General features: G+C 43.3%; 1 protein-coding gene across 1 annotated transcript; it reads left to right on the top strand.

Annotated features, from left to right (window-relative positions):
• Window positions 1–9,879: 9,879 nt before the first annotated feature.
• Window positions 9,880–22,131, top strand: LOC109917045 (interleukin-17D-like). The gene is made up of 3 exons (XM_020516821.2): window positions 9,880–10,087; window positions 17,002–17,231; window positions 21,765–22,131. The coding sequence occupies exons 1-3, from the start codon at window positions 10,076–10,078 to the stop codon at window positions 22,003–22,005; spliced, it is 483 nt and encodes a 160-aa protein (XP_020372410.1). The 5' UTR covers window positions 9,880–10,075; the 3' UTR covers window positions 22,006–22,131.
• The last annotated feature ends 816 nt before the right edge of the window (window positions 22,132–22,947 follow it).

Below are 22,947 nucleotides of genomic sequence, written 5' to 3'. Positions count from 1 at the left end.
GTTCACTTTAACATTGTTCTTGAGCAATATTATCAGAGTAGATTCACTAATGGTAATCTTCCAGGAATCCTTAGGATCTGGAAAAGTCCCAGATGATTGGAGAACTGCCAAGGTAACATTTTATTTAAAAAGGGAAGATGATAAAAACAGGTAATTATAAGACAGTTAGCTTAACATCTGTCATTGGGAAAATGTTAGAGTCAATTATAAAGGATGTACTCGCATAGCATTTGGAAATGCATAGTATAATCCAGCAGAGTCAACATGACTTCATGAAGGGAAAGTCACACCTGAGAAATTCATTAGAAGTCTTAGAAGGGATAAGAAGAAGGATAGATAAAGGGGAAGTCATGCATGTAATATATTTGGACTTTGAGCAGGTGCTTGATAAAGGGCCACACATTAGGTGACTTATTAAGATGTGCAGGTAGTATGTTAGCTTGGATAGCAGATTGAGATGACAGAGATATGGGATAAAAGGGACATTTTCAGGTTGGCAACATGTTACAAGGAATGCTACTGGGATTAATGCTTGGGTCAAAATTGTTTTCAATACTTATTAATGACTTGGATGAGGAAATTGAATGTTCTATAGCCAGGATGACAAAGAAATAGGTGGGAAGACAAATGGTGAAGATGATGCATATAGGTTGCAGAGGGATACAGACAGGTTAAGTGAGTGGGCAAGGACTTAGCAGATGGAATATAATGTGAGAAAATGTAAGGTTATGCGCTTTGGCAGGAAGAGTAGACAAGCTGAATATTACTTAAATGGAGAATGACTGCAGAAAGCTAAATAAAAGAGGAATTTTGAAGTCCTTCTGCCTAAATCACAGAAAGCTAGTATCTAAGTTCAGTGGGTAATTGGGAAGGCAAATGGAATGCTGGCCTTTACTTCAAAGGGAATGGAGTACAAAAGTAGGTATATTTTACTAAAACTATGCAAGGCACTAGTCAGACCACAGCTGGAATACTGTGAACAGTTTGGGTCTGTAATGGCATTGGAGACAGTCCAGAGAAGGTTCACTAGACCGATTCCAGGTATGAAGGAACTGTCTTATGAGAGGAAGTTGAGTAAAACTGGCCTGTATTCACTGTGTTTAGAAGAATGAGAGGCAACCATATTGAAATATTCATGAGTTTTAGAGGTTATGGCAGGATTGATGCAGAGAGGTTGTTTCCCCTGTGGGAGATTCCAGGACCAGAGGGCTGATTGGTCTATTTCCTTCCTACGTCTTTTGGTTTTATGGTCTAAATGAAAGCCAAACTGGACAAACTATAACGACATAACTTGAATTAGTTTTGCAATTTACTTACAGAGATAGCATGGGTCTGGGTGGGATGCTCTTTCGAGGGTCGGTGTGGACCTGTTGGGCTGAATGGCCTGTTTCCACACTGCAGGGATTCAATGGAAATTCTATGAATTTGATGGAGACTGTTGGTTTATTTATTTTTTACCTTCAGGAGAGTTTACGTTCAATTTCTTTCAGACTCTAATTATTATTTTCTTTCTGCACCTGAGGAACCACAAAGTTAGCGGAAAATATTTTCAATTATCAGAAGCCAGTGAGTTTAAAACAAAATTTTGATGCGATTTATTTTGACGATTTTCTTCCTAACATGGTTGGGATCAACAGGAGCTCTCCGACTGCCAGCCAGCATACAGGGCTAATCGGCATACCACCCTCCAATTCCCGACTCGGCTCCTGTTTTGCCACCTGCGGATGGCATGTCACAGTAGTGGGCATTGTGTTGGTACAATACAGGGCAACCGGGCCATCTGCTGCCTCTATAACGCTGTGCAAACAAGAGGCTCAGATCCTCAACCTGCTCATTATTGCATTTACCAATCTGCTATACCAGCTGAGCCGCACACAAAGCTTTACCTCTCGATGAAAGGAAAAGCTAACATATTAAGAACAGGCTAAGCTACTCACAATAATGACTATGTTTTCAATTAATTTGAGGTAAAGTATCTTCTGTCAAGAGTACCTTATCAGCTGCCAACTCTATTCCTCTCCCCCGCTCCCCTCTCCAAGCAGATGTTCCTGATATGTTTATGTTCCTCGCTGTCTACTTAACCCACTGAAATATTTAAATGTAGTACTTTGCAGGTGCCAGACAGCTGGACAGAATGTGGAAACTTTTACAGGATCTAGGTCATAGGCCAGGACAGGGGAACCAAAGTGAGTGTTAACCTTTCTCCTCTGGTTCCCTGGCAGACTAACCAAAACTTGGAGATTGTCAATGAATTGTAACAGCTCCTTGAATTCTGCAGTAGGGCTTTGGTGCAGCCACATATTCTGCCCCATTTGACACTTTGACATCTGACTTCCAAACCTTTAGACATGAGAGAGCCCTCACAGCTCTCAATAATAGGGAATCTCCTCTCGTGGTACTGTACAGACAGCCAACAGCCACCGATACTGTAATGCTGTGAAACACTCCTCAACAGTGAGACCTCAGAACACATTCCCAGGCAATTTGTAAGTCAGGATTTTTCATCCTTTTGAGAAATCTCTTGGTGGATTCCAGGTGTGACTTTGTCCTTGATGCTAACTTCCATTTATACAGAGCATGGCATTGAAGGTAACTGTAACGTGATTTTAGTGCAAAGTAACATTGGAGCAGAGATAAAATGGTGCCTAGTAGAGAATATGATGTTAGAAACACTTCTGTGCTTCATAGAATCATAGAATTCCTACAGTTTGGAAGCAGGCCATTTGGCCCGTCTAGTCCATACTGACCCTTTGAAGAGCATCCCACCCAGACCCACTCCCGTACCTTATCCCTGTAACCTTGCATTTCCAATGGCCAACCCACCTAGCCTGCATATCCCTGGACACTATGGGGCAATTTAGCACAGCCATTCCACCTAACCTGCACATCTTTGGACTTGGGAGGAAACCGGAGCACCCAGAGGAAACCCACGGGCAGAATGTGCAAACTCCAGACAGTCAGTAGCCCGAGGGTGGAATCAAACCCGGGTCCCTGGTGCTGTGAGGCAGCAGTGCTAACCACCGAGCCATTGTGCTGCCCAGCATGCTTACTTCAGGTTTAATGGGTAGATGGAAGAATCCCGCACAAACATGATAACTTAAGTACACTGTTATTATGCAGTGTCATCCTATTCCATATATCATTAAAAAGAAACAGTTAGCACCTGAAATGAACTTTCTGATGAACATAAACATTGTTGTCCAATCCTGGCCTTCTATATATTTCTGAAGCTCATCACTGGCGGTCTTTAGCCACACAAGCACTATAGTTTCTGGAACTTCCAACCTAAACTTTAGCCCCTCTCTACTTCACTTACGACCTTTAAGACATTCCTTGAAACCTACTTGTTAGATTGGGCTAGATTGGGTTTATGGGCACTTGTCCTATTAGTTCAAAATGTGGAACAGTGACAATTTTGTTTGATATTATTCCTGTGAATTATCTTGGAATTGACTCAGTAGGTTAAAGGTCCTGTATAAATAACCATCAATCGAGTTTGTAGAAAAAAATGTTCAGTGTATTACCAATCATTCCAGTTTTGTATATTTTTATATCAGTCACAGAGTCATAGAGTCATAGAACATGGAAACAGACCCTTCGGTCCAGCCAGTCTACACCGACCACGTTCCCAAAGTTAACTAGTCCCACCCGCCTGTGCTTGGTCCATATCCCTTCAAACATTTCCTATTCATGAACTTATCCAAATGTCTTTTAAATATTGTAATTGTAACTACATCCACCACTTCCTCTAGTAGTTCATTTCACACATGAACTGTGTGTAAAAAATTTGCCCTTATGTCCTTTTTAAATCTTTCTCCTCTCACCTTGAAAATATGATGTTCACTTTTGAAGTTCCCCACTCTAAGGAAAAGATCCTTGTCATTCACTTTATCTATGACCTTCATGATTTTATACACCTCGATAAGGTCACCCTTCAACCTCCTACACTCCAGTGAAAAGAGTCTCAGCCTTTCCAGTCTATTTTTGCATCTCACACCCTCCATTCCTAGCAACAGCCTGGTAAATCTTTTCTGAACACTCTCCAGTTTAATAACATCCTTCCCAAAACCTGGCAACCAAAACTGACCACAGTATTCCAGAAAAAGCCTCACCAATGTCCTGTACAACCTCAACATGACGTCCCAACTCCTATACTCAAATGTCTAAGCAATGAAGGCAAGTATGCTAAATGCCTTCTTATCCATCCTGTCTGCCTGTGACTCAAATTTCTAAGAATTATGTACCTGAACCCCTAAGTTTCTCTGTTCTGTAACACTACCCAGGGACCTACCATTAATTGTATAAGAAATGTTCTTGTTTGTATTACCAAAATTCAACACCTCAAATTTATCCAAATTTAACTCCATCTGTCACTCCTCAGCTCATTGACCCAATTGATCAAGATCTCTTTGTAATCTTAGCTAACCTTCTTCACTGTCCATTATACCACTAATTTTAGTGTCATTTGCAAGCTTTCTAACCGTGCCTCCTATATGCTCATTCAAATCATTCATCATATAAATGACAAACAAAAATGGACCCAAAACCGATCCCTGTGGACTATCACTGGTCACAGGCCTCCAGTCCGAAAACAACCCTCCACCACCACCCTGTGTCTCCTACTATAAAGTCAATTTTGTATCCAATTGGCAAGCTCACCCTGAATTCCATGTGATCTAAATTTACTAATTAGTTTACCATGCAGAACCCTGTCAAAGGCTTTACTAAAGTCTAGACAAACAACGTTTCCCGCTCTGCCCTCAGCTATCATTTTGGTTACTTCATTAAAAAACTCAGCTGAGTTTGTGAGACACAATTTTCCTCGCACAAAACCATGCTGACTATCCCTAATTGATCCTTGCCTCTCTAAATGCATGTAAATCTTATCTTTCAGAATCATCTCCAAAAACGTACCCACCACTGATATCCGACTCACAGGTCTACAGCTTTCAGCTTCTCCTTACAACATAAACAATAGCACAACATTAGCCACCCTCCAGTCCCCCAGTACTTCATGCGTGTTTATAGTTGATACCAATATTTCTGCTAGGAGCACCGAAATTTCCTCCCTAACTTCCCATAACAACCTGGGTTACACTTGATCGGATCCTGGAGATTTATCCACCTTTGTGTTTTCTAGGACCTCCAGCACTTCCTGTAATATGAACTGATTTTAAAATATCAATATTTATTCCCCTGGGTTCTCTAACCTCTATTTCTTTTTCAACAGTAAAAACTGATGCAAAATCTTTATTTAATATCGCTTCCATCTCCTGAGGTTCTTCACAAAGATGACATCATTGATCTTTAAGAGGTCCTACTCTCTTTCTAGTTGCTCTCTTGCTCTAAATGTATTTGTAGAATTTTTTTTGGATTATCTTTAACCTTATCTGCCAAGGCTACCTCATATCTCTCTGACTTCCTTCTTAAGAATGCCTCTACATGCTATATATTCTTCAAGGGATATAGTTGATCCCTGTTGTCTATATCTAATATGTGATGCTTTTTTATTCTTGACTAGAACCTCAATATCTTTATTCATCCGTTGTTCCCTAATATTACTAGCCTTGCCTTTCACTCTCACAGAAACATAATGCCTCTGAACTCTCATTTTGAAGGCCTCCCACTTGTCATTGTTTCATACCCTTAAAATTTGCCTCACTCCAATTAAGAACTTCAACTTTTATGGAAGATTTATCCTTTTCTATAACTAATTTAAAACTAATAGTATTATGATCACTAGTCCCAAAGTGTTCCCCAACTAACACTTCAGTCACTTGCCCTGTCTTATTACCCAAGAGAAGGTCATGTTTTACTCCTTCTGTAGTAGGAACATTTACAAATTGATAAAGAAAGTTTTCTTGAGCACATTTCACAAATTCTTGAACAAAAACAAAGTTGTTGGAAAAGCTCAGCAGGTCTGGCAGCATCTGTGAAGGAAACGACAGAGTTAACGTTTCGGGTCTGGTGACCCTTCCTCAGAACTATTCAGCAACTTTGTTTTTGTTCCTGATTTACAGCATCCACAGTTCTTTCGGTTTTTACAAATTCTTCACCGTCCAAACTTTTAACACAATGGCAGTCCCAGTCAATGTTCGAAAAATTAAAATTCCCCGCTAATACAATCTTATTATTCTTACATATATTTGAGATCTCTCTACATATTTGCTCCTCAGTTTCCCGCTGACAATTGGGGGCCTATAATACAATCCGATCAAGGTGATCATCTCTGTCTTATTTCTAATTTCAACCCATATATTTTCACTAAATGATGTCTCAGAAATATCTTCTCTAATTACCGTGGTAATGTTTTCCTTAATCAAAAATGCCACGCCCCTTCCTCTCTTGCCTCTTCTTCTATCCTTGTTATAATATCTAAAACCCGGAACATTGAGCTACTAGCCCTGTCTTTCCCTCACAATAAATCTGAATAGGTAGTGTTAACCTTTATGCACGTAACATGAGATCTGAGCAAACAGACAGTCCAAAGATCATTGTTTCACTGGCACTAGGTCATTAAAAACAAATAAAGAAATTGAATATAAACAAGGAACTATTTACATCATGTACATGGAAGGAGTTTGTGGGTCACATTAAGCTGAAGATTCCTTTGTCTCCTTGCTCCTTCTTCCCATGAGCCCCCTTATTCCAAGGGGATCTCTTTGGCCATCCAGCTGCTTTCCTTCCCCATTGCCACCTGCTGATGGGGTATTGGTACAATTGCTATAGGTCCTCTCTACTCTGCACCTTCCTGACCAGTGCCATCTCTTGCTGGAAGTCCCTTCACATGCTAATGTGGTATTTTTCTGCCTTGAAGGTTGTAGTGACCATCCCACATATTCACCAGTAAATTACAACATTTTGCTGTTAACATTTAGATGAAAACAATGGCTCACAAGAGAATCTGCTTATGGAATACTCCCCACTTGCCTGGATGAGTTCAATACCAACAACGCTCAAGAAGCTTGACACTGGCCAGGATAAAGCAGCTCGCTTGATTGGCGCCACATCCACAAATATTCATTCCCTCCATCACTGATGCTCAGTAGCAGCAACGTGTAACATCTGCAAGGTGCACTGTAGAAATGCCTTAGAGAACACCTTCGAAACGTACGACCAGTACCAGGATAAGGGCAGCAGCTACATGTGAAAACTATCACTTGCAAGCTCCCCTCCAAGCTACTCACCATCCGGACTTGGATATAAAGTGCCTTTCCTGTACTGCACTGGGTCAAAGTCCTGGAGCAGGATGAGGTGACAGGATTCTTGGCCACCATATGAAGAACCAGCAAAAAGTTCCGCGTTGCCTCTTTTTTGGGAAGATCGATCAAGTCTTGTTCCACTCAAAGTCTTGACAGGCCGTGGCAACCCTTCTCATGGGATCAAAGACCCTATGCATTGTTTATCAGAGGTCAGTGGCTCAACTGACCATCAATGAGGAGGTGGCTGCTGTTGGTATGATACCCTGAAAGCTCAGATCACCACTGGATTCCAGGTCAGAGGTAAATGATGGCAGAGGTGGAGGAGGGGATTACTGGAGGATGATGTGGAGATGGGTGGATCAGAGTGGGTCAACGCTTCCTGGTGCCATCTCCCTGGATCAGACACTGAGTGCTTTTCAACAAGGGACTCCCCTCAGGATTTTATGCCATGATCTAGCAAGCCCCTGGCCCACCAAATGGGTTAATGCTAGCAGTGGCAAGATGGGGACCTCAAGTGATGTTAATTACCCATTTTTAGCCTTCACTGGTAACGGTGGGGGGTTGGTGTTTATGGTGGGCGCAGGGAAGCCATCCAAAAGCCTTGCAGCCACAGACTTCATTTAATTGGAGGTGGGAAGAGGCTCCATCTCTGCCCATTCCCCCTTCCCTGGTTAAATGTCCATTTGCCACCAAAGTCACTATAGAGACAAGGCACACTGTATCACCCATTACCACCCACCTGAACATTGCAAGTTCCGTCAAACAACATAGTGACATACAGCAGATAATCTGTTTTAGAGATGTTGGTCTTTAGGGATAAATATTGGCACACACACCAGTGAGAACTTCATTGTGTCTTCACCTGGAAGTGCAAACAGGTTTAAGACCTCAATCTGAAAGACAACAGCTTTGACTGTGTTGCATTACTTGGACTGCCAAGTCTTTACACTGGCAATTGCATTCAAACACATGGACAAACAAATTCGGCCTTTCTGCCCCTTCAGCATGCTGTACCATTTGATAAGGGTCATAGCTGATCTGCTGTAGCCTCAACTCCACTTTCCTGCATATTCCCAACATCCTTCGAGCCCATTGCCAGACAAGAATCTATGCACCACTGCCTTAAAATGTTGCAAAAGACAAACTAAACTTGAAAGAGTTAACTGACATCACAAGGATAACATCCATAAATGACTGTACCTGCGAAGAGCTAAATAATGCTTCAGTGGTTATGCTTCATCTCAACAGCATGGAACTAATGTAGTAACATTTAGTTACTCTTAAGTTGGGCATGATGTTTGTGTATGTTAGATGTAACATCATTAGCTATTCAGAATCCCTACAGTGTGGAAACAGGCCATTCGGCCCAACAAGTCCACACCGCCCTTCTGAAGAACATCCCACCTTGACTCACTCCCCTACCCCTACATTTCCCATGTCTAACCCACCTAACCTAAACATCCCTGAACACTATGGACAATTTATCATGGCCAATCCACCTAAGCCTGCACATCTTTGGACTGTGGGAGGAAACCGGAGCACCCAGAGGAAACCCATGCAGACACAGGGAGAATGTTCAAACTCCACACAGTCACCCGAGGATGGAATCGACTACTATGTAATAAACAGTAACTGCTTATGAAGACTCAGCATATCTTCTGTTGAAGACCATGTGTGACTATCCTTCTCTCTCGGTATCAGTAATGGAATGATACCTATAAGAAGGATTGGAGGCAGTAAATTTACCCATGATATTTTGATAATTTAGCCACTAACATTGTAAAGCAAAAATATTCAACGACCCCCGATTTCTCAGTTGTCTGGGGAACAGCATTCCAAAGATTTGGCACTCTCCAGGAGTCAGAAATCTCCCTCATCTTTGCGTTAAATGAGAGACCCCTTATGTGGTTCCCTAGTTCCAGTCTCCTTCAGCATCAACCCTGTCAGGTCCTTTCACAAGCTGATCATTCAGAAGCACAAAGTGTTATCGATGAACAGATCACTGAGCTGACATTAAGAAGATACTTATTTTAGTTGAAAGTAGGAAGCAATAGCATTCCCAAGACCCAGGTGGTGTTCTGGGAACATGGGTTTGAATCCTGCCAAGGGAAATGGTGGAACTAGAATTCAATAACGAGATGGTGTTAAGAGTGTAATGGTGACTGTGTAACCATCATCGACTGTTGTAAAAACAGAAACAAATTCACTCATGTTCTTTTGGGAAGGAAACCTGCAGTCCTTACCTGGTCTGGCCTACATGTGTCTCCAGACCCACAGCAATGTGGTTGACCCTTAAACAGAGACAGAAACAGAAATTGCAGGCAAAAGTCAGTGGGTCTGGCAGCATCTTTGGGAAGAAAGCAGAGTTAACGTTTGTAGTCTGGTGACTCTTTGTCAGAGCTGGTTGACTCTTAACTGGTCTCTGGGTAATTAGGCATGGGCATAAAATGCTGGAAGGCCATACACCATGAATGATTTTTGTTTAAAGTTTTATTGACCAAATAAAACATAACAGTGAATCTGTTTCTTGTAAGTAAATTAATTGAGGAAAAATCTGTGATACTCCGCGCTGTGTGTCACGTTCGATAAAGGGAATTTCAACAGCTTCCATCAATTCCTTATAAGGCCAGGGCTAGGATTCGAATACTGTTTAATCTGATATCTCCACTCCTCCCTGCTGTTGGCTGAGGTTCAAGTTCACACCTACTTATTGTGTCTCGCTGCTGTACTGCCGGAAGAGATTGCAGGGGTTTTCCAGGAGAGGGAGAAGCCACTTGGGAGCGAGTGGCTTTTTAAAACTCCTCCAGACTTGGAAACTCGTAAACAGCGAGGGCAACTAGGGACGGAGGGAGACATCAGTGCACCCGACAGCAATGTATTTTCAGGTAATTGTACAGAAACTAAACCGGGAGCTCGGAGAGGGAGTTTGTACAGGCTGCAACTGAACGTGTCTATTTCTAATTTTTGCTCATTTGACAAAGAATTATTGTCTCTTAAATAACTTTTCAAACACTTGTGTTGCTAACGCTTTTATGTCCCTGTTTATACGGCTCATTGTTTGAATAGGATCGGAACAGTGCAAGTTACTGGAGGCTTTTCAATGCATTTTTTTTACAGATTTGCCTTTCAACTCAGTGATTCAATTTAACAACTGGTTCTCTCTTTCTTTCTATGGCTACCGAGCCTGCAATTTTTTTTTTACAAAGCAACATTTTTATAGAAGCAAAATTTTGCAGATGCTGGAAATCTGAGCAATAAACAGACAGGGCTGCGGAATTGAAAATAAAAATGCCGTGCAGGCCTGATAGCATCTGTGGAGACACAAACAGTTAATGTTTTGAATTCTGTATGACTTTTTGAAGCAGCGTTCTTTCTTTTTGTCAATATAAACAAGTACCTAATTGATGCCAGATTGTTTTTGGCAGCAATGGTCAGGATTGGTGCAACATTTGCAAGTGCACTTGGAAGTCTCCTGTTACAGATTTCAATGAGAGCCTCAATCTAGTGGAAATCTGGGTCGACATAACTGAAGATGGGAGCCACTCTTAAACTCAACCAGTGACCTCCAGAGGAGGGGATGTGTCAGCCCCTACTGGGTACATACCACTTAATAACTCCTGAACCACCATGCACCGCCTTGACTGGGCAAGTAAGAGAGGGTAGTAAATAAGTGTTGAAGTGTCACCCATGTCTAGAGAACATTTAAGCAAATCTTAATGTCCATTGAAGGAACTTTTTTTAGTTTCCTTTATCTACACAAACACACACAACAGGAGCAGCACTAGGCCTTTAGCCTGTCAAACTTGCTCTGCCATTTGATCTGATGGTGGCCTAAACTCCACTTTCCTGGTGACCCCAAACCTGTGTTAATCAAAATCTATCTAATGAGGCTGTAAACGTACTCAATGACCCAACCTTCCCTACTGTCTGGTGAAGAGCATTCCAAAGACTGTAATATGACCCTGTTATTTTTGTAAAATCTCATTCACTGCCTCTGATCTCATCAACTCTTGGGTATTATCTATTTCCAATGTCCAATCAATTTTCTCATTGTACTCTCCCCTTAACTATTGCAGATACAGAGAGACACACACGCACGTCTCCTCTCACCTGCTACGTGCCCAATAGCAGTAGATACAGTCCAGGAACTGAGCCATTAATTTAGATTGACAATTCATCATAATATGAGGGAGTGCAGTGCTGTCAGAACTGCCTGCTTTGGCTGTGATAATAAAACCAAATCTGTCTGCTGCTTAGGTGGATTTCGAAATTCCCACGGAGATATTCAAGGGAAAGCACGTGTCTCAGTCTCTGTGACCTGGCTAACGTTTCAGTCAGATTTAGCTAGTTATTTGTGTAATTGAGTTTGTGGGCTCTTGGTCTGTGCAGATTGGCAACTGAGTTTGCTTACAAGATGTCAATTGCTGCACTTTAATTCAATGTGTGAGCATTTAGATCTTTCTATGAATGTTAAAAGATGTAATCGTCCTTTAGATATTTCTACTGAAAAGAAAAGAATTGCATTTATATAACACCATTCACACCCACTGGATTTCTCAAAGCACTTCAATGAAACACTTTTGAAGTGCTGTCATTGTTGTAATGTAGGTAACTTGGCAGCCAATTTGCACACGGCATTTCCCACCAGCAACAATGTGATAATTACCTGGTGAACTATGCTTGTAATATTAGTTGAGGAATAAATATTGACCAGGATACTGATTCCCTGCTCTTCAAAATATCTTTTACATCCACCAGAGAGAACAAACGGATCTTTGTTCCACACATCATCCAAAAGATGGCAATCAGCATGCAAGAACTGGGTGTGAAAACACTTCTGTGTATCTCAATTTAGATGGTGGTGCTTCACTTGGAATCTGAGTTACTATGGATGGTGATGGTTGAAGTGTCAATGTGCTTTCCATCACATACTGACCAACACACACACACACACACACACACACACACACACACAATTTGCCGGTTGGTCATAAAAATGGGAACAGGCGTAGGCCATTTGGCCCTTCAAACCTGTTCCTCCATTCAATAGGATCATAGCTGATACAACCATCCTCACATCCACTTTCCTGCCCTTTCCCCATAACCCTTGATTCCCTGACCAATCAAGAATCTACCTATCTCAGCCTTAAATTTACACCAAGGAATCTGCCCCCACAGCATTCTGTACAAGGAGTTCCAAACACACTCAACCCTCAGAAGATTAACCCTCACCCTGTTTTACTGGGCCTTGCTTGGCCATCAAGTCTTGGAGTGGGACTTGAACTCAGGGCTTTTGCCTACAAAGGCAGGTGTGCTACCCCCCAAAAAAATAGAAAGAACTGTGGCTGCTGGGAATCGGAAATAAAAACAGAAATTGTTGGAAAAGCTCAGCAGGTCTGGCAGCATCTGTGGTGAGAAATCAGAGTTAACGTTTCAGGTCCCTGGACCCGTAAAGGTATTGGACTGAAACAGCCTGGTCACTAGAATTTGAACGATTGATCTCAAGGTTGAAGGGGGATTTCCTGGCAATTTTTGTTCTCGTGAATTAGCCCTGAGTTTTTCTGGTTTTTAAGCTTCTTGTCAGAGTTGTTGTCTTTTCAATGAAGCATTGACGTTTCAAATGGATACAAAAGACAGATTTTGAGGAAGAGCAGGGCTGTTCTCGAGACATCTCAGCTGGCATTGGGCTCTCAACCAACACTAGTTAATAGAGGGTTGAATCATGAATCCAGTTGCATGTTTGTAGGACCTTGCTATGCACAATAAGTTGCCACCTTTCACTATGCTACAGATTAATCTCCTCTAAAGCATCTGGGCTATCCTGAGGTCGAGAGAAGCGTGGTGACAATGGGAGTTCTTTGCAGATAAATCAGTTACTGACTTTTTTTTTTCCCACCTCTCAAGGGTTGAGTTAGAATCTGAAGACTGATTGCCAGGTTCCTTAATAACTATTAAATAATAGCAGACTTCAGTGATGTTAATTTTTGGCCATTTACAATGTATTTTCACAAATCATAGAATCCTTACAGTGTGGAAATAGCCCCTATGGCCCAACAAGTCCACATCAACCCTCAGAGCATCCCATCCCCCTGTAACCCATCAAATCTACACATCCATGAACACTAGGGGCAACGTAGCATGGCCAATCCACCTAGCCTGCACATCTTTGGACTGTGAGAGGAAACCCACGCAGACACTGGGAGAATGTGTAAACTCCACACAGACAGTCGCCTGAGGGTGGAATTGAACCTGGGTCCACTCATACTGTGAGGCAGCAGTGCTAACCACTGAGCCACCATGCTGTTTGCACAGCACAAGAAGCTCCCTGATTTGGAACAGATTGATGTGAAACAGTCAAGAAGTCTGGCCACAGAGCTGTTGGGATGCATTTAATGGGCTTGACCCAGCCCAGTGCACAGAGTTGATAGGGGGACTGCTGTCAGAAGAAGATGGGTGGGGGGGTTCAGGGCTGGAGGACCTGTCAATTTCTAAAAGAGACGAGACAATGTCTCATAGGACGGAGGCAAGCTGAGATGAGGACACTTTGGCCCTTGCCTGTTCTTGTGGCCACCTCTGCTCTGCTTCTGGGGCAGTAGCATTGATTCTCCCCAGCAGCAGCACCCGCCAAGTGAAAATTGTGATCTGGTTTACTCTTTATGAAGTCAAGTCTGGAATTTTTGTTTTCATTTGAGCCATCCACCTTGGTAGTCGAAATCCAACTCACTGTCATTATGGCAAGGAAAAAGACCACTCAGTCCATCAAAGCTGTACCAGCACTCAGTAGAGCAAGACATTTCCCTGCTCTTCCTCTTTAGTCCTGCAAGTTGATTTCCCTCAGCCGCCTATTAGAGCTCTTTTTCAAATAAGTAATTGTCTTCACTTCCTTCTCTCTCGTGGACTGAGAGTTCGGAGTCATTGCTAATTGCTGTTCTTCCTTGTATTCTTCCCTTCATCTTTCATCCAACACTTTCATCAATCTGCTTCTCTTAGTCCCCATACTGTTGGTTAGTGGGAACGGCTTTCTTTCTTTATTTTATCTGATCCTGTCATAGTCTTCAGTAGAAGATGGAAGCATCTTATTTATGGAGTTGGAGAGTAGCACTAATTCTTCCCATCCCTTGATGACTTGAGCAGTCTGGAGTAAGCATACTCTACCTATTACCATGTCCTGACATGGTACATTTCTTCATTAATGGCCATATCCTTGTCCCAACTTGTCAAAGATAATATCAATGCTGGGAAGGTTTGCTCAACTGTTTTTTCATATTTAATCCCTCCAAAATTAAATTGATGCAAATACAAAGCACAGCTGGTGTTTAATCCCTTCTGAAAACTGAATGGTTCCAGGAAAAGCATGTTTCCTCCTGTTTAATTACAACATGATGGACAGTTGGATTTGACAAAGAATTGTATTCATTAGTCTCACAGCCTGTCATGATACTTTTTCAAGTTTTAACACGTTTGCTCTAACCATACGGTATAAAATCATTGGCAAAAGGTAATGATTTCCCTCTTTTAAAAAAAAACAATTCAATGGCATTTCTGTTCTGATAGGCTACAGGTTCCAAGCTACTGGGCAATAATTGTGTTCTCAGCCTCTTCTACAGGGCAATGGTGACCCAATGGTGATGGTCTTACACTGGCCAATACAATTGAGTTCAAATTCTAACATGACCCATTGTGAAATGAATGAAATGCATCTGGTCATTTTGGGGGTGGGTGTTTAGATGAAAACATAAAGAAGGATCCAACTGGTTAACAAATGTACTTCATATTTACATGGCTTGGCCTGTGGGAGTCAACTTCAACGCTGAAGTCAAACATGTCCCTGAGGGCAACTTGGGGTTGCCAGTGTTGGCTATGTCCCAGGAACAAATATAGTTTTTCATTTTTTATTTCTACTAAATAAAAGGGACATTGCAGGTCCAGTCCTGATCAACCTGAACTACTTGCCTGAATTGACAACATGGGATAGTGCCACACCTGCAGAGTGTGTGCACCCTGTTTAATAAAGGAAAACTACCTAATTTACCAACATATACCTGCATCTACCTATATCTGATCGAAGATTCCAGATGGGAGGCTAGAAGCGCACACTCTCCTGTCTAAGCTCTATAACCCCCTTTACCTGATGGTGAGGAATTGTGTAGTTTCACAGGCTGTGTTCCACCACACAATGTGTGCCTCAGAGCAAGTAGAATGCAAGTTCACACCTGCATTGTCAAATATGTCGAGTTCTGTATGTTGTCATAGAAGAGACTTGCGTTTCAAGTGGCACCTTTTGGCTGTCCCAAAGTAATTTATTGCAAATTCAATACTTTTGTCATGCAGCAAGCTGTGACAGAATTAAAAACTGTTTCAGCAATGTTTCTTTATGATGTGGAGGTGCCGATGTTGGACTGGGGTGGACAAAGTCAGAAGTTACATGACACCAGGTTTATCTGAACTCACAAGCTTTTGTAGCACTTGTGTGCTTCCTTCCGCTTTACCTGAAGAAGGGGCAGTGCTCCGAAAGCTTGTGATGTCAAATAAACCTGTCTGACTATAGCCTGGTGTCGTGTGACTTTTGACTCTTTTTACAGCTAAACATTTGACCAAAACACCATGGAATCTTCTCTCCCCACTTCCCTCATTAAAAAAACATGATTTGGATTGTCTGTGCCCACTTGGGGAAATTGCTTGAGACCTTTAGCATCTCAACATTGATGAGCTGGCCAACAGTTAATATCACTGTAACTGTGATCTAAGGCAGAGTCAAAAATTTGTCTGATGTTTGTTGTGTGTTTTTTTTTTGAAGGAGGAGAGTGAGGTAGATGGCAGGGAAGTTTGGAGTCAGAGCTCCAGAGAATGGGATGTGGATGATTGTTCTTTCATCACTGATCAGTTCCACTGTTGGCATCCAACCTTTTGATGAGCCAGGAGATTACCTGAAGTAACAGGGAACGAGCTAGAAGACTGAGGGATTGAACATTGTAAGAGCAGATGTGGGTGACAAAAATCTGCTATTTAGTATAGATTTTAAAAGTTCAAAAACGCCACCTGTGATATGTGACTAGCCAGCATAGACCCAAAATGTTAAATTCTGTAAATAAAAATTGAAAGAACTGTGCATGCAGTTCTGTTCTGAGGAAGGGTCACCGGACCTGAAATGTTAACTCTGATTTTTTTTTTCTACACAGATGCTGCCAGACTTGCTGAGCTTTTCCAGCAACTTCTGTTTTTGTCCATGTTAAATCTGTAGCCCGGCCCATTAGGATAGGTACGGAATTTCATTTGCGTTTGACATTTTGGCCATGACTGGCTGGATTGCACCAGATCTGTCACAGGACTGGGCCCTTCTGCCATCTTTTCCTCGCGTGCTTTCATAGTTTTCATTGAATGGCATAGAATCCCTACAGCGTGGAAACAGGCCCTTCGGCCCAACAAGTCCACACTGACCCTTAGAGCATCCCACCCAGCCCCATCCCCCTATAACCCACCTAATCTACACATCCCTAAGCACTATGGGACAATTTAGCATGGCCTGTCCACCCTCACCTGCACATCCCTGGGCACTATGGGTAATTTCCCATGGCCAACCCACCTAGCCTGCACATTTTTGGACTGTGGGAGGAAACCGGAGCACCCGGAGGAAACCCACGCAGACACGGGGAGAATGTGCAAACTCCACACAAGGCACAATTCCATTTCCCAAGTTCCGATTGGATCAGTGCTTGTCTTAAACTGCAGTGAGATACTGGTAATACCACTGGCCATAAACGAGAGTTGTTTTTGTTTCTTTTTGGGTTTTCTCTCCCAGGTGGAATGGGTTGTGTATCTCGTGCTGCTCTCAAAGGTTCACCTGTCCAGTGGAGTCCAGAAACGATGTGCTGAACCCTCCAACAAGGAACTGTCGAGGAAGCTGAACGACTGCGTGCCTGCCTCTGGAGTGAGCAGTGCAAGGCACCTGGAACCCGGGAAAGCATTCTACGTGTCTCACCAGCACACGGCCCAGATTGGTGAAAGGAGCACGTCCCCCTGGTCATACAGGTAATTTAAAACTGGCACATGCTTGTAATACTCACCTGCCATTCTGAGGACGGGTCACCGGACGTGACAATCAAGATCTGTTTCAAACGCGTCATCTCTTGCTCTTCTAACCTCCCCAGTGATACAAAATAAAAAACCGAGAGAACTGTGAATGCTGTAAATCAGGACCAAAAACAGAAATTGCTGGAAAAGCTCAGCAGGTCTGGCAGCATCTGTGAAGAAAAATATCAGAGTTAATGTTTCTTTGAGTTCTGAGGAAGGGTCACTGGACCCAAAAAGTTTACTCTGACCTTTTTTCTTCACAGATGCTGCCAGACCTGCTGAGCTTTTCCAGCAACTTCTGTTATTGTTCCTAGTGACAGAAACCTAGCCTGTCCAATCTCTCCTCATAAGGCAATGTGCCTAATCCAGCTATTTTTCTGTGCTTTTAAGAAAAAATCTCTGAACTGTCTGCAATTCATTTACATCCTTCCCTTTAAAGAAGGTAACTAATACTGTGTACAGTATTCCAGATGCAGCAATGCCCTGTATAATGGAAGCATAACCTCTCTACTTTTGTGTTCCTTTGCTGTTGTGATAAATGAGGACATTCTATTAGTTTTCCTGATTACTTGCTGCACCTGTAAACTAACCTTTAGCAATTGACATGAGGACACCAACATTCCCCTGCATCTCTGGAGCTCTGCAATCTCTCTCCATTCAGATAATGTTTTTTTTCTATTCTTCCTGGCAAAATGGGCAATTCCTGACTCTGGAAAAAGTAAAGTGAGGATTTAATGCAGCAATTCAAAATGCTGAATAGTATTGGTAGAGTAACTAAATATAAACCATTTCCACCAGGCAGAGGGTTGCTAACCAGAAGGCACACGTTTAAGATTATTGGCAAAAGAACTAAAGGTGAGAGTACAAGGTGTAGAGCTGGATGAACACAGCAAGCCAGGCAGCATCAGAGGAGCAGGAAAGCTGATGTTTCGGGTCTGGACCCTTCTTCGGAAATGTGAGAATGTTAGCAGAATGAGTTGTTCTGAGTTTGAATGTACTGTTCGAACAGGTGGTGAAAGCAGATTCATAAAAGGGGAAGCAGCTGTGAGAAGTGGGTATGAAATCGATGGTTCTTTTAAAGGCTGACTTGGCACAATGGGCCGAATGGCCTCCTTCTGTGCTCTGAAGTGGCAGAAAACACGGGCCGTTTGTGGAAGTAGCAGATTACTAATGACAGTGTGATCGTGTATGGGTGCTGTCAGGCTCTAGTAGCGAGGAGGGAAGGTTTGATTTATTTTTGGAAGGTGGAGGGTGCGGTCTGTCAACACAACACAACACTCACCCTAGTCTGGTTTAGCGGGATTTTCTGCTGTTACAACATGGAATCTTAAAATAAAATCAAATGTGGACTACCGCCAAGTTCTCATGCTGCTGTTAGAGTGTGCTCTGTGTGTATCCCTCCAGTATTGCACAATAACTCTCTCCCATCTTCAAAAGGTGGGGTGTAAGCAAGAGAACAGGGATAGGCTCTTCAATCCCTTAAACTTGTTCCATTGTTCAATTTGATCCTTCATTGTTGGTATCTTCTCCCACATTATGGAATTCCTTTTTGTACTCTGTCTCTCTTCCCCTCAATGTCTGCCTATTTGGTTTAAGGTCTGCCTTTGTTTCAGCTGGCCCTATGAAGTGACTTTGAAAGTCTTGTTATATTAAACACAAGCTGTGTATTTATTTAAATGTTTATGTCTATTTATAAACTGAGCTGCACCAAAGCTAATCTCCCCTATGTGATGTGGTGCCTCGATCTGAGTGGATTTTCCCAGTTGGTGGGGTGGAGGGGTAACCCAAGGTCTGTTTATCTGTGATATTACTATCGCTCCCCCCCCCCCCCCCCCCCCCCCCCCCCCCCCCCCAGCCCCGGCCTTTGTAATCCAGAAGTCTTGTGGTACAGTAGCTTAGTGTGTCTGTGCCTCTAAGCTAGAAGCTGCAGCTTCAAGTCTCACTCACTGTGGTTGGTGTGTGCATAACATCACGGCAAAGTCCTTTTGGCTAATTAAGAGTGGGCACACATGGATGACCATGCCTAGTGCATATTGGCACCCCTCAAGCTATAGCCTCTGAGAGGCTGGCAACCTGTACCATAGAGTCACGGTGTTGTACAGCACGGAAACAGGCCCTTTCGTCCAACTCATCCATGCCGACCAGATATCCTAAATTTAGTCCCAATTGCCAGCATTTCGCCCATATCCTTCTTAAACTCTTCCTATTCATATCGCCATTCAGAGGCCTTTTAAATATTGTAATTGTACCAGCCTCCACAATTCCTCAGGCAGCTCATTCCATACACGCACCACCCTCTGCGTGAACAAGTTGCCCCTTAGGTCCCTTTTAAATTTTTTCCCTCTCACCTTAAGCCTATGCCCTCCAGTTTTGGACTCCCCACCCCAGAGAAAAGACCTCGGCTGTTCACCCTATCCATGCCCCTCATGGTGTTTATAAACATCTATACCTAGTAAATCAAGCTAAATAAACCATGTTTCGTAGGTATGAAAGGGTGACGGTCCAGCAATCTTGAGATAAGCGACATTTTTTTTATTTATAGAATCCCTGCAGTGTGGAAACAAGCCACTCGGCCCAACAAGTCCACACTGACCTTCAGAAGAGCATCCCACCCAGAATCACGCCCCTACTTATCCCTGTAACCCTGCATTTCCCATGGATAATCCACCTGACTTACACATCCCTGGACACTACAGGCAATTTAGCATGGCCAGTCCACCCTAACCTGCACATCTTTGGACTGTGGGAGGAAACTGGAGCACCCGGAGGAAACCCACGCAGACACGGGGAGAATGTGCAAACTCCACACAGACAGTCGCCCAAGGGTGGCATCGAACCCGGGTCCCTGATGCTCTGAGGCACCACTGTGCTGCCCATTCCATTAACCTTTTTTTGACCATTTATTTTTGTACCTGTTCACTAACTCTATGTCCATTTTTAGTATGTAGGCCTCCTCATGCCTTATTTGCGCAGTGTGCTGGTGTACTGGCCATGTGTCGTTAGTAATGATTCAACAGGAATCTCTCCTTCTCTCTCTTATTGCCAACTCACTTGACCATGTCATGAAAGCTCCTTCCCTGGCCAATGGCTCCTAATGTGGGAGCTTCTGGCTTGGAGGTGGTGACCCTGCCCAGTAGGCCACACCTCCCTTCACTTGTTGTAATGTCTGGGGTTTGGGCCCCAAAGGTTCTTTGCTCATCCACAAAGTTCTTAACTTCTCTCCATTTGAGAAAATGAGATGGTAAATAAACAGTAAAAACCTCTGCCTCCAAACTCCATGTTGGCGGTGGTGTTTCCAAGTTGTTTGCTGCACAGTTAGTGCCTGAGGTTGTGAAAACAGTGACATAGATATTTCCACAAATGGATGAGTGAATTTAGGCACCTCTTAACTGCAGAAACATGAAGTGTGTGGATTGATTGGTGTTCCGAAGAGTGGTCCGTGAAGCAGTGATGTGCCTGATAGCTCTTAGCTGGGGAAGGACAAAAGAAGCTGTAAGCTGTTGCTTAGGAAGAAGTGGAGACCATTCAGCCCGATGTGCTCCTTCTGCTATTTGTTTCTTTAATGGCCGATCTGTTTTGCAGTTCTGCTTGCCACCATCGTTGCTCAGCGGCCTTGACTGATGTTTTAAAACAATTTCAATCGATCTGGCTCCCTAGTCTTGAGAGGAGTTCAGGATTTCCTCCAGTCTTCGGGTGATGGTGTAATTTATTTCATTCCGAAAATGGGCTAACTCTCTAATCTTAGAAGTCACAGCGGGTCAGGCAGCATCTGTGGAGAGAGGGCGGCACAATGGCTCAGTGGTTAGCACTGCTGCCTCACAGCACCAGGGACCTGGGTTCAATTCCACCCTCGGGTGACTGTCTGTGTGGAGTTTGCATGTTCTCTCTGTGTGGGTTTCCTCCCAGAGTCCAAAGATGTGCAGGCTAGGTGGATTGGCCGTGGGAAATTGCCCATAGGGATGTGTAGATTAAGTGGGTTATAGGGGGATGGGTCTGGGTGGGATGCTCTGAGGGCCAGTGTGGACTTGTTGGGCCAAAGGGCCTGTTTCCACATTGTAGGGATTCTATGAGAGACCAAGTTGACATTTTGAATCTAGATGACTCTTCTTCAGACCCGAGTCATCTAGACTCAACATTAGCTCGCTGTCTCTCCATGGATGCTGCCTGACATGCTGTGACTTCCAGCAGTTTTTGTTTTTAGTACAGATTCCAGCATCCGCAGTCATTTGCTGCTAACTCTCAGTTTATACTTGTGATCGATCGCCCATCTGAGGGGAGCCAGTTTATCACAGGCGTGGCCACAAAATCATCATTGTGTGTTTTATCATTTCAAATCCATAACTTCAAAAAAACTTTATCTTTTTTCCTCCCCACCTGCGGTGCCCTAAAGGCAGTGTAACATTCTAGATTCCCTGTCAGATAGGCACCACATGCCAACCTCCTTCTCAATTTACCGTTCTCTTTTTTTTAATTTCCTTTTCCAAACTGCAGAATAAATGAAGATCGAGCACGATACCCAAGGAAGCTGATGGAAGCGTACTGCCTGCACAAGGGCTGTCTCGGGCCAGATGGGCTGATCGACAACACCGTTATGAGTGTACCGTATCACACCAGTGTCTTTGTGCTGAGGAGGACCCACAGATGCAAACACAAGACCTACATCTACAAACTGGTCGAGGAAAAAATCCCAGTGTTCTGTGTCTGTGTTATGCGCGATGCAGCCAAGGCTTAAAAGCAAAAGTTGGAGACCCCAGTAACCTGACTATGTAGCCCTCACTGTAAATTCCAAGAGGAAGTGTTTCTGTAGGCCAGTAATAAAAATGAGGAATATTTTGATTTTTATTTTCTGAAATCCAAATGTGTGTCTTGTTCTCTTTGCTGCAAGCCAACTCCAAGGTTAACACCCAGGTCTCTGAATCCATTGTAAGGCGCAGCTGAACTTTCATCCTGCTCCCTACTCTCAGTAGAACGTGGCAGGCTCTGAGAGATGCAATCACAATTTCCAAACTGTGAAACTTTGCTCATTTCCCCCCACTCCGCACGATTTTGAGGCTTCTGTTCTCCAGCCGCTATCTAATGCGGTGACACACCACCAACAACAGACTGCATTTGTATAGTGCCTTTTACCAGAGCGGAACATCCCATGATGTCCTGCAGGAGTGTGATCAAACGAGATCTCACGCTGCAGCCCCACAAAGCTTCACCAGAGAGGCAATTTTTAAGGATCATTTTTTTAAGGGAGGAGAAAGCTTGGGCCCCTGACACAGGTGAAGCCATTGAAAATCAGGAATGTGCCAAGTGCCAAAACCGGAGGAGTGGAGGTACGTTGGAGGTTGAAGTATGCAGGTCATTTCAAATTACAATGAGAGAACCATAAGAATTACCACTCCTTCCCAACCTGGTAAAATGTGCCATCATCCATTTTATTTGTTCAGTGTCTGATCTGTGATCACTAAAACAGAGGTGGAACTATGAATGCCCCTGAGAGCTGAACAACTGAAGATTCTTGTATTGGCAACCTACTCCCTGCTGCATAGATTGGGGACTACAGCATGGCCTTTTGATTTTTGTTTTGGGAGATGGGAAATGGGGATGTTGGAACACTGGAAAGGTGAAGAAGAGCCCAGCGTGGGAGATGGGAAGAACGTCTGTCACCAGCCTGAAGCCATGAGAC

This window comes from Rhincodon typus, chromosome 19, assembly GCF_021869965.1.
Source record: "Rhincodon typus isolate 14 chromosome 19, sRhiTyp1.1, whole genome shotgun sequence".
Lineage (NCBI taxonomy): Eukaryota > Metazoa > Chordata > Chondrichthyes > Orectolobiformes > Rhincodontidae > Rhincodon > Rhincodon typus.
The sequence above is the reverse complement of the archived record's forward strand: the minus strand, read 5'-3'. Positions and strand labels throughout refer to the sequence as shown.